We start from the raw sequence: 13,003 nt of genomic DNA, 5'->3' as shown, positions 1-13,003 counted from the left end.
TTTTTTTTGGCGTAGTGTAAAAAAGAAAGTACTGCTTTAGAAGGGCCTTTGCTTTCATTTTGATGTTTCTGTGCTACACGTACACCTGTTTACTTCAAAGCATTCTCGTTTGTATTTTTTATTAAATCATATCTTATAGGTAGCTGTGGCACTTAGTTTTTCTCTTCGTCATGCGATACCAAATAAGAAAGAAGCAGGCGGCCAGTTATCTCTGAGAGGTGGTGGCATTTTTGGAGTAAGTTTTTCGCGGACATTATTTGTTAACGAAGAGCGGTGCGCAGTTGCGGAAAGTCTTATCAGTCCAATTTCTCCCCACAGTGAGTAGACATGCGCAAATTTCAGGCGACGTCTGCGTTATAAGAAAAGGGAGACGCAGGGACAGAAGTCAAGGAGCCGATCAATGTTCCACACGTGGCGCCACGCTGGCAGGAACCGATCAGGTAGGTTGCAGGGTGCGGCAGAAGCGTGACATGGGAGAAGCGAAGAAGTATAGCATGTAAGCCTGTCAAAAGGTTGCACCATTAAACACGCAGCAGATACGCGACTGCTGGAGAACCGCAGTTGCTCTTCATCAGGTACCTTATGCACGGACAACCGAAACGATTTTTCAATTACGAGCGATACTTCTTTAATGCAAATATTTATTAAAGGTATGCGTTTACGCGTCTCAAGCGTAAGACTATAGGGCGTCCTGAAACTGCTCCACGGAAATTTAAATATACTTCTTTTTTTTTCGGCAGTCGATGTGCTAACTATTCAGTTTAATTGAAATCGAAGCTGCCTCTGAACGTTATTACCGAAGTGTAGTAAAAGCCAGGTGTTGACGTAAGACTATAAGACTGTCATTGCTTGGTGAAAGACTCGACAGTGCTCATCAGTTGCGCACGTGAAACGTGTACGTTCTTCTCCTGAGTAATGATCCCTGGAAGATTAATGTCGGCTTGATCTTTTTTAAAAGACCTCGGCCTTTGCAGGAGTGGCACTCATAGAGGCCGCACTGCAGACGACAATCGATCATCCCGAGAGGCGTTTGCCTTCTGTCCTCGGAGTCGCTCAGCCACTCGGCACAACTCCTGTGCAGAGCAACTTTAATGATTTATTATTGCTCAGCGCGAACAACTGGTTTAACGCTTGTACAGGCGTGAAAACTGTAAAAAAAAAAAGCCAAAATGCGAATTTCTCTTAAGTATACACAAAGGTGTATCAGGAGAAAAAATATGACGGGCTCGAGGCCCAGTGAAGAAAGCAGGAAGCGCTGGTTGTCTCTGTGTGTTTCGTCATAATCCGAATAAAACTGCGCATCGCGCGATGCTGACGTTCTGCAGTGAGTACCGTCACCAAAAGGACGGTGTCACGATACCTTTAAAAATACGAGCAACATCTAATACGAATGAAGCTGCGGGTGATAAACGATATCGTCAACAAAGCACATAATGGTCTCATGAAACGCTTCCCGTCTCCCAACTAACAGAAGAAATCATGGTAGTAGACATTCTTTATGCAGTCACGAACGCAATTAGCAAAGGTGGCTTAAAGCAATTCGGAGAAATATGAAGAATCACATGATGTGCGCGGGCGCGCGCGCGCATGTGTAAGACGAACAAACAAGAATAATAATTGGAGCAGCGAAGTTTCCAAGTTTATCAAAGCAAGACGTCGTACATCCGTGCATGTCATTTGTGATGGCACATGTGCTTCGAGTATACCATTTGTTAAAAGTTACTTGTCACCGCATTTGTCGCCGCACGAAACTAAGGTCTGGGTTAGAACAAGCAGCTACTTGAGTGCAATGAAGAAGTGCCGAAAAAAAACAACAACAAATTACTCCCATTTCACAAATAAGCTCTTTTGAATGTTGCAAACTCTTCCTGTTTTCTTAAATATGGATATTGGGGCTTGTTTTAGCAGAACATGAACTTTTTGGCAAGGCCCTGTAGAGCGCGTGTGCTTATGCCCACGTGTGCGCGTGCTTGTAGCACAGGAGCCGCTTAGAACGGGTGTCTTTGTCACAAGTGATTCGTTTCCGAGCAAAGTGTACTTAGCGGAGCCACTGCTACCGCCATCAAATGCGTCCTTTTCTTCCGAAAAAATGCTCTGGCGCGAAAACATGAAGCTCCCATTAGGAACCGCTTTAGTATGACGCCTGCACTGAACACGACTGCTCATCAACGCGTTTGAGAAAATTGGACTCTGCGCGTTTTGCCTGACCTTAATTTCAGGCGCACTCCGCGCGGTCTTTCAAGTGCTTTCTCTTTACTACGGCAGACCTATTTCCGTAATCTATCAGCACTTTTCTACTGTTCGGAAGGCCACGTTCTATGAAACCTCGTTATAAAGGACGCATTGTACCTGGTATGTCGCGCGGGAAGAGATAATTCGCGAAAGTTACTTCAGAGATGTAGGAACAGTCGAGTATATTGAATACTATATTCTGACGCTTCATAATAACTCAGATGACATTGAATCCAAAGAACATTTACCAATTTTTTATGTATACAACGAGCTTGCGGATGCCTATATTCACGAGAGAATCAGCTTTATGCTGCGGGTTTCAATCACCCTCCTGTGCGAACAATTGACAACACTAACAACCAAAAATATCCATCCCCACAGTTCGTGAACAGGAAGAAAAAGACCGTACCGCTGCGGTCAGCCTATCTGCGGTCAGGGACGTGATACCGCTCAAAGTTAAACTTACGTAGCCAGAAGAAGAACAAAAAAGCAAGAGACTTGAGGGCTTAGCGTTTGTGCTCGAGATGTGCGAACGGTGTTCTAACAACACGTGGGTGTGACATGAAGGCATGACGCAGCACGTTAGGCAACTGCAGATGCGCAGAAAAAACAGCACCGTGGCAGCTGCCAGGCGGCTCACAACGTCGGCGTCGTGAGTGCCGCCAGGGGCGTTGCAGGCGTCGCAGCTCGACGGTGCACGCGACGAGACCGACAGAAAACCGTCGGCGTTTGTGAGTGGCCAGTGGAACGACAAGATAGCTTTATCTGGGCGTTTATTATCCATTCCGCTCGGACCGGTGTGGCATATGCACGTAGCGGCTCAGCATGAGCGCTATACAGTGTTCGCGCGAACAACGCTCACGCCAGCAGCAATGGAAAGCAGAAACTGGGGCTTCGATGACAAGTCGACTGAGGGGAGCCTGACGGTGTCTCCACTTGGCTTCGTCTTTCTTGCAACGAAACGCACTGCGCGTCTCTCACGTCTCTGGAAACTTCCTACGCCCTTTGTTTGCGGGCGCCGCAGACGCAGTCGACACTGTGACAGCACGACGGTGGCGATAGCGTGAACGCGCCTCGAGTGTCCGCATAATTGTCATCGCAATGAAAACACTCCATTGTTTGAGCCACTGTAGCGCAACCTTCGGAGAGTGCTTTCAAAGTGATCTTAATATTGCGGTGTGTTTTAGGCTTTTTAGGACAACTCGCTTCTCTTTACCAGTAAGTTTTTCCAACAGTGGGATCAATTAAAGTAAAGGGGCAGTTCTGACAGCGTTATATTGGAGGTATTCTGCTGTCGGCGTCGCCGAAAATTATACAACACTTGTCTCGTAACCAAATGGAAAACTACTTCGGCTGTTTGGGGATTTCGTTTCCTTGTCTCACTGTTTCCTGTCGTCAGAAGTGCCTATATAAATGCGAAGGTACGCTTCCCGTTTAACTCGTTGCTAGGGTTGCAGGGTACGAGTGGCTATACCGTATGCCCTTTCTGAAAAAAAAAAAAGACTGCGGGAAAGAAACGCGAAGGATTGCGGAGACCGCAGTGATTTATGTCGAAACCCGCGCGCTGCGTTCCTCCTTTGTCGGCCCAGTTCGCGAGGAGGAGGCTGCGGGGCGCTGGCGCGCGCACCAGGCGGCCATTTGCCCGCCGCCGACGTCTCGCGAAGCCAGCGCTCTGCCGTTTCCTCTGCTGTTCCCACAAGTGCCCTCGGCGCCACGTGCTTGTCCGCTTTTGCCGCCCCCGCCGCTCAAGATCAAACAAGTTGGCAGCGTCACGCATGGCAGCGGCGCGGCACGGTTCAGCGGCGTGAGTTTTGCGCCCGCGCCGCGATCTATCGGCCTCAGAGAAATTGACGTTCGGAAGACGCGGTGCCGCTTCGTGGCTGTGGGGCCGCGCAGACGCCGTGGTTTATTTCCTTTATAGGGGTTACGTCAAAGAGGAGCCGCGCATGTGCCTTGAGGACACCGATCTCGCTGTCTGCTGCTGTTGCTGGTGATTTCCTCGGGCGAAGCAGCTACGCATATATGCAGCTTGTTACGAGATCGTTGCCAGCTCTTGAATATATATGGTCGCCGCGATGCCGGAGCGCCGCGCCATGTTAGCGACACGAAGCGAGGGGCGGGGGGAGGGGAGGGAAAAAGCTGTGAAGATGATGCCAATTTATTTGGGAAAAAGCAGTGCCATCTCAGGCTTCAGGAGTTGCTCTCATCTCTTCCTATGCGTCACTCCGACCAATCAGGAAATAAAAGACTACGTCAAATTCGAAAGCGAAAAAGGTAAAAAAAAAAAAGTTAAACACTTTTGTCGCTTCCAACAATGAGGCTCGACTTGAATACTGAGGTTGGTTTATTGAATTTCTGATCAGGGCGGGTAGATATCTAAGGCTTTGTATATTTAATCAGAGAAATTGAAATTAGACCATGACGCCTTTATAGAAGGTGCCGACTTTTGCTTGTCGAAGAGTCAACGAGAAAGAAACACGTAAAAAAATATATTAAGAATACATGTATATGAGTGTCACAAATGAGTAGGCCAATAAAAAGCAGTGTTAACTTTACAGACACCCGCCGTGCGCGCTTAGTGGCTATGGTGTTGGGCTGCTAAGCACGAGGTCGCCGGATCGAATCCCAGCCATGACGGCCGCATTTCGATGGGAGCGAAATGCGAAAACACCCGCGCACTTAGATTTAGGTGCACGTTAAGGAACCACAGGTGGTCCAAATTTCCGAAGTCCGCCATTACGCCGTGCCTCATGAAACCCCAGAATTTAATTAGCTTCACAGATCTACAGTTACACGAAGCATGTAACAATACCACCGCGACGTTTAACCAGAAAGTTTCAGAGGATTTAGAAGCACGTAAGAAAGAAATTAATGCAAACAAACAGGGAAGAGATGTGACAAAAACGTATGTCACAGGTAATATTATAAGCAACACGTAATGAACTAATGTGTGTAAGACACGTGCATACCTTTGCACAGAATAAATAGTTGTTCGTAACAGACGTAAACAACAGTGAGCCCCCCCGCCATGACTTTATTAGTGTCCGATATTTTTACTATCTAAAAAAAAAAAAAACGATTTTTAAGGCTGCAAGCAATTCGTTTGCACTGTTTATGTTAGCAATTGGCAAATTATTTGTTTCTTTCTTTAGGTTAAATGACTGGGATCGAACAACTTTGAACCCCACCTCATTATCCGTCTAGTTCTGGCCACTCTAGATGTCCTGGATAAAGATACTCGTCCGCATGACCACCAGAATATTGCTGACAAGCCGCAAAACGGTTTTCTGTATCTATAACAGTACTGCTACTATGCATGAGTAATTTGATTTAGTCGCTCTATTTTATTATGTGGTTTACATGTTTCAACTTTGTGTATATAAATAAACCGAGCGTAATGCAGTGTACCGTGCCAGAGTCATAAGCATGATTTTCATGGGCCAAAAGCATATCACTGAAGTTTTGGTCACCCAATCTGTGCTCAGAGTACTCAGTGCCGCTGTGAAGTGCTCGTATGAAACACGCACGGTGGCACGAAGGGTGAATAGGACTGCCACAGCCGAGCGCAATTCTTACCTCGCGAGCAGCATAGCATCCAGAAGCGACTGCACGTCTTCTCCGGTGACACTGGCCAAGTGGCCGCCATGCAAGGCGCACACGTCATTGGCCTTGGCCCAGGAGAGGCTTTCGTTGAACACCCTGTAGCAGTGCAGCCCCCAGGAGACCCAGCCGAACTCGCAGTCCTCCGCCAGAGACTGGTTCACGAGCACCGCGTCGTACGTGGCACAGAAGCCCAGGCTGGCGGCACTGAGCGCCAGCAAGCTGGGGCCCCCGGCTGGTTCCTGGAGGTGCACACGGATGGTCATTGCGTTGCCCGCGGACCGCAGCGCCGCCAGCTCGGGGCTTCCCGTCCAGTTGCCGCAGAACCGGTGCTCCACGCCTCCGGACGACACTTCGAGGAAGCTGTCAGGGCAGGACGAGGAAGCGCGCGCGGCCGACACCTGGAGCATGCTGAAGCTGAGCTGCACCTCGTAGCCCAGCGGCACGACCAGCGCAATGTGGCAGTCGCCGGGGGCCGAGTAAAGGAGCGACGTGCTCTTGCCGGGCGGATAGCAGACGCGGCCGTTCGCCTCGCCGTGGGTCTCGTTCCGACAGAGCCTGACGAACTCGTACTTGACCGTCCAGCCTTCGGCCTCCAGCAGGGGGTCGCTGTGGAACGCGATGGAGAGCCTCTCGTCGAGAGACAGGTACGTGAGGTTCCGCCGGCTTCCGCAGAGCACGACGGTGCTGGGCCCGCGGCCCGCCAGGGGTCCAATCTCCAGGCTGTCGTGCTCACAGCGGGGGTCCTTTGCGGGCGGCAACTCAAGGAACGGGATACGGAGCAGTATGCGGTGTCCGACGGGTGCCAGTATGGTTATGAAACAGTGCAATCCCGGAGGGTAGAAATCCGGATGGTGGGGGCTGTGCCATTCTCCTCTTGTTCTGGTGAGTGTCGCGTTGCAACCTGCGCGGCGCAAAAATATGCGTGCCGGCTTCAACACTTTTTCCAAAGAGAGGGAGAGCGATAGAAAGGCAATGTCTCTAGAGAAACGTGCTTTTTTTTTTTGGTAGAAGCTACAGACATGCCAACCGAATTAGGCATGCTTGCGGTGTATCTTTATCAGAAAGTAGAAAAAAAAGGGAAAGGGGGAGTTTGATAACTTGCTACTTGTGGAGGATGCAAAATGGCGAGCCCTTGTGCCCAGCTGTAATGAATGCCGGCTGCATAAGTCATGGCCATTAACTCGCACGAGACGTTGTTGCCCACGCTGCTGGCGCTCTCCGCGAGCTGAGATGAATGACCCAACCTGCCGAGCGGCGCAATCTGCAGTGACGCAGGCGGAACACCGGAATAGCGGGCTGCTTTAGCCCGCGCGTTGTTTGGTCGCGGATAAAGCGACACGGCGAACACCCTGCCGTAGATCAGCTTTGCGCCGCCACTGTATGCCCGAACTCCATTATGAGGAAGCGCAACACGGTCACTTGTAATGCCGGCTCACGCGCAGATTAATCCTGCGAGCTCGCTGGCAAACACTTGACCATATATTGGCTCACTGTCTTAAGCTACAGCAGCAGTATACTACCGCTCGAGCAATATTGGGCCAAAAAGGAGACCCAACCTGCCTTACTGTGACACGAAGCAGGCAAAGGTCATGCATGCTCCTTTCGTACTAGCAGTGTCCCAATCTTTACGCTCAAGGAGTGCAACTTTACTTAAGAATAAAAAAAAATCAGACTGGTAGATGACTGAACCCCTGAATCCTGGCCAGACGTAATGGACGGCTTACGGTCTTTTCTCTCTGCCCGAAAAGCAGCAGTGGGCGTCATACTGACTTTTACCATCATGCGGAAGAGTTAGGCGTCGTATTATGTGTGGACGTATTTGGCAATTTTTCGCTGCGTATGAAAAAACGTAGGCGTGCATGCGCAAACTGGATGATCAACTCACCTTCGCGGCTGTCCAAGGCGTAAACAACGGTTCGGTAGTAGCAGGAGCGGCACGACCGCGCTCGAAGCGCGAGCCAGCGGTCTCTCCCCGAGGCCCGCAGTACAGAGCTGTTGCCTAAAACGAGGCCCTTAGCTGCCTCGGTCTCCACCAGTACTTCGACTTGCGCTGCTGCGCTGCCGGAAAGGCGCACCTCCTGGAACTGAGAAAAACCTCACCGTCAGCAGTGTAGGCGATACCGTACGACGAAGCCGCTCGCGCCGGCGGCTGATTCGCTTCTAAAGGCACAGCCGGGCTGCATCTTATAAGAAGGAAGTTACGTGATCTATAGATGTTTCGCAGATTTCATGCTGACTACTTTGGTTTTTTTTAACTGTCTTGACCTTACGACTATATGATGTCTAAAAAGTTTCTGTAGATTAAATTTGTTCTATTATTCTATTTCTTTAGGTTTAGTTGCTGAACATACGTTGCCACACATGTTTTTTTGCAAACATTCCTAAGCATTTGTTTTTTATTTATTTATTTACTCAAAATACTTTACAGGTCCAAAGAATGGGCATTGAGTAAGGGAATTAAGCTTCAAAAATTTTACAGAGTATAAAGAGCAAACAAGTCTGCAAGCATTAGCTCACACAAAAATTTAACGTCATATGTCCTGAGACTAATGGACACATTACATAGAATTTACATAAAATATTTATGGAATTCCTATAGACTACAAAATAAATTGTAAGGATTGAGGGATCTTGGTGACTACCCGTTCTCAGCAGCAGAATGGACAGTCCCTTTAAATACCCATTCACACTATAGACTTCCCAAAGTTCCGAATGTCAAATAAAAGCAGCTAAACTACAAAAAGCCAGAACTAAAGGAATATTCTGTTGGCATCGAGGGGGTGCTACATTAGCATCGTAAACTTCCTTTATTTCGCAATAATTTCTCAGGAATCTAGGGTTCTTGAGAAAATGCCTCCTTTGATTTGTTTTCTCGACGTAAATGTCTCTTGTATTTTACCCGATTGCATTGTTTCTGTGCAGCCTATACGCTTCGTAGCCTAGCTTGGGTTGCAATCTGCTTGCGATCAGGCATGGCAGTAATGACGTTGGTGTAATGACCCTACAATCGTTACTGTAATTTTCTAGCCATGAGTAATACGGCAAATTAATTTAACAGTTTAGCAATATTAGAACCTTATGAATTAATATGACGCAGTAGTTTCACACTACTGCGGAATAAACGTCGTTAGGTTTACAGTACAGGATTGGCCTGCATCGCGTCATGCATTCCGTCGGTGTGGGTCTTTCCGTACGCTTTAGTATTCGGCAGTGAAAGGTAGGCTTACGTTGCAAAGGAAAATGAGCATGCATTTTATTGGAAATGTGACCACGTACTTTCGGGGCTATGTATATATGTTTGTATCTATGTGTCTATCTATATGTGTTTGTACGTCTGTATCTAGCCATTTCCCCGCCTATCTCGGTCAATGGATAGTCACTGGGGGAATAAGTGGGGCATCATACTGCTGTGCTCTAGTAACAGTTTTCAAAACCAACCATCCTACCAACTTGGGTCACTGAGTATGTGGCAATGTGTACATTCTTGCCGCTCTTCGACGAAGCTCTTTCACGCCGACATGGATCACTGTAGACGCGCGACTGGGTAGGTACCGCCGTTATAAGAAACTCTTTGACGCCGATTTGGAGTGCTGCGCATGCGCCACTCGATCTGCGCTAGTCTTCAATGAATCTCTTTCGTGCTAACCTGGGTTACTGGATATGTTCCAGAAGGTGTGCGCCGCTCTTCAATGAACATATTCGACGCCAACTTGGGTAACTAGGTCTGTACCACTGGAAACGCCGAAAAAAAAATCCCTTAAATTTCTCCAATGCTGAGAGCAATTGAACTCACGTCACAGGAGTTCCTGAAAGAGCACAACCACACGCATTAGCTGGCTGCGCCACAAATGCACTGGGTATACGTGCCACTTTTCAATGAACGACTCACCACTTTGGATCACTGAGTATTTACTGCTGAGCGTGCAGCAAGCGAGGGAACACTTCTCAGCCTTAGCACACACTGGCGCACCACGCTTCTCGTCTCGGAGGCCACGCGAGTACTTCTTGGCAGCGCCACTGGATGGCGCAGCGTGTTCAGAAAAAAGCGCGAGAAAGGAGAGCCTGGTTGCCGGCATGACGCGTTTCTCAACGTTCCCACGCACCGGCGCGCCATGCATTTAGGAGGCCACGCGCAAGCTTCGCGGCGGCGGTACCAGATGGCACCCAGTGTCCTTAGGGAAGCGCGAAAGAGGAGACCCGCTGAATTACACTCCTCATACATACCTGGTTTAGATCGTGGTAATACGTCGTGGCGCTATATTGATTCAATCCTGTCGCCTTACCGGCGACTGTCGTCGTGAGATGGGTTCTGCAGCAGTTTCTTTGCGCTATATGGCTAAGTATCAATCGACTCATCAACATCTGGCGAACGCAGCGATGGTCGTTTACACCTCCACAGTTATGCGTTCAATCCTAGGATCCGGCATGAAACAGGTCAAACAACAGAAAAACGAAGAAACCTCCATTAATTCAACCTTCACTCAACCACTATACCTTCACGCTCAGGTGGCTCATGAAACAGTATGCTGTGCCAAGAATCGACGTGGAACAGAGCTGGTGACCGTCCTGTGCAATGCCTCGGGGAAATGCATGCAGCAGTACGACAATACCTGCTTTCCTGTTTTTGCTCATGTCATATTAACCGATTTATCGCGATTAAATGAATCACAAAAACTGGAGACATATAATTGTTCCACACAAGGCAGCACTGGTAAAAAATCCCCTCCAGTGCTGGTGCCGCAGTGCTACAGTTGTCTTGACCGGGGTGGGGGGGGGGGAATTTAAGCACTGTTCCACAAGCTTCAGTGACAAACAGTGACGTCGATGTGCACATCCCGATATTCTCTCCGCCCTTTTCCTCTTTCTTCCCTTCACCCCCTCCCCTTTGTGTGGGGTAGCGGACCGGACACGCGTCTGCCTGAACTCCCTGCCTCTTTCTCTTTCTTTGTTGGAACTGGAACCACATGTAGAGCGTTGGCGCTGCAGCAGATACCTTTAGAGTAAGGCAAGAGACAATCATGTCAGTGGTCGCACGTACCTTGAGCTATGCAGGCTGTGGCCTCATACAAAAGGCAACCCACCTGTTTAGTTTAGACTTTGTATAGAACATATGATGCGGGTACGATTCGCGGCCGTTGGGTAATGCAAGATCGTCCACGTGATGTTACTTTGATGCACGTTTAGGAAACTAAAGTGGCCACGAGTAAAAACTGGAGAACTGTATCTCTAAAGACCAAGCTACGCGTACGCTTGCCGGTGTGCAAAAGCTTGCGCCGGCGCGCCTTGCGTTTGCCGAGCCTCGCGAGGAATGGCGGTTTGAACCACACGACGGGTGGCATCGCGCGTCTACTTGTCTCCCATTTTCGACTTGGTTAAACATAGTTTAGCATTTTTGTGAGGCAGCCAGAGCACCGATATTTGTCGGGAGAAGATATCTGGGCTCGCGCCGCGCTTCGACCCGTACTATCTGTCCTGCCCCATCTGCGCATGCGTGAGGCGCGTGGGCGCGAGCTTTTGCACGCTGACACGCGTACGTGTAGTCTGACTTTTAGGGTTAGGTTTCCGACTGTTCGTTTATAACTGGAAAACATTAAAAAAAGCATCAGCCAGTAAAGAGAGAGAGAGAAACAATGGGTTGTTAAAAAAAAACTTTGATTTTCGGATATTCTTAGCTCAAAGCACTTCATCGCCACCGGTGACACCTAAATTGCACCCCACCCGCCGTGGTTGCTCAGTTGCTATGGCACCGGACTTCTGAGCACGAGGTCGCGGGATGGAATCCCAGCCACGGCGGCCGCATTTCGATGTGGGCGAAAACACCCGTGTACTTATATTTAGGGGCACGTTAAAGAACCCCAGGTGGTCTAAATTTCCGGTGTCCTCCACTACGGCGTGCCTCATAATCAGAGAGTGGTTTTGGCACGTGAAACCCCATAACTTAATTAATTTTAATTAAATTGCACCCCTAAATTAAGTGCTCTTGCGTTTGCTCCGATCAGTCAACTAACGGTGTGCTAAATAAATAGCGGTTACGAGATGTGCGGCATCCTTAAAAACTTTTATATCTAGGATTCTTGCAGAAGCTCCATTCTTGGACCCCCAGCTTTGGTTTCGTGTCAGGAATAGCGCATAAGTTGCTTTAATAAGATTTACCAGGAGAGAAAGCGCTTTTTATCGCGTGGAAATGCCCCTTTTGCTAGACCTCTTACTTGTCCGCTTCTTTGGCAAATTGTTTACGTGCACGAAAGCAAAAGGAAAAAAAAACGGTATAGTCCCTGTTACGGTTCCTGCAGCGTTCAAACGCACCGATAATGTAACAACTTTGTTCCGTGGAGCAACATTATTGCGTGCTAGTGATAATGCTAACAATGCTTTATCTTCTGCGTCTTTCCTTATATCACAGGACATGTCTCTCTTACCTTAACCGTTTAACAGTATGAAGTGAACCTGTAACTGTGTGCAACCGTGTAAAGGAACTTTCGCAAAAAAAAGAGGAAACAAATCCTATTGCTCTAAATATATCGAGTAAAAATTATCTTGGGCCACCTAACGAAGGAAAACATATTTTACCGTTTTACCTGCTTAGACTACTTAGGCTTTGGAAGGCGCGTTTTGTATGATTATACTGCGCTGAGGTTAAGAAGTCATTTGAATTGTATATTTAATCGTTTCTTACGGACAGCGTTCATTTCAAAACCTTTTCGGGTATTTATGAACGCAAACCCTTCTTTTTTGATAAAATACTACGCACTTCCTATTTTAAGATTAGATGGATAAGGTTGCCACTGTGCCCTACGGGCAACGTAGGGATGACGCAGCCCTCTTAATCTGCTCTTGCAGGCAATTCGCATAGAAAGAGCAGTGCTCATGCCCGCAGTGCATATTCATCAAACACTGCCATGCCTTCAGCTACGACACCTAATTGGCTCATCAACTAACGCTGCCCGTGCGTCTCGCGCAACGAACGCAGGTTTAACCTCCCTTAGTGGTCGCGGGATCGAATCCTGGTCACGGCGGCCGCATTTCGATGGGGGCGAAATGCTAAAACACCCGTGTACTTAGATTTAGGTGCACGTTAAAGAACCCCAGGTGGTCGAAATTTCCGGAGTCCTCCACTACGGCGTGCTTCATAATCAGGAAGTGGTTTTGGCACGTAAAACCCCACAAT

The 13,003-nt window shown here is 48.5% G+C and overlaps 1 protein-coding gene across 1 annotated transcript in view; it reads right to left on the bottom strand.

The window, feature by feature from the left end:
- Nucleotides 1-13,003, bottom strand: part of LOC135900044 (uncharacterized) — a 554,543-nt gene that overhangs the window by 124,297 nt on the left and 417,243 nt on the right. The window contains exons 6-7 of the mRNA XM_065429465.1: nucleotides 7,721-7,919; nucleotides 5,809-6,736 (exon numbers count right to left, since the gene is read on the bottom strand). Coding sequence (XP_065285537.1) covers nucleotides 5,809-6,736; nucleotides 7,721-7,919 — 1,127 coding nt within the window. The remainder of the gene's footprint in view (nucleotides 1-5,808; nucleotides 6,737-7,720; nucleotides 7,920-13,003) is intronic.

Source organism: Dermacentor albipictus, chromosome 1 (assembly GCF_038994185.2).
Source record: "Dermacentor albipictus isolate Rhodes 1998 colony chromosome 1, USDA_Dalb.pri_finalv2, whole genome shotgun sequence".
NCBI lineage: Eukaryota > Metazoa > Arthropoda > Arachnida > Ixodida > Ixodidae > Dermacentor > Dermacentor albipictus.
Note: the sequence above shows the minus strand (reverse complement) of the source record. Positions and strands in the feature narration are given on the sequence as shown.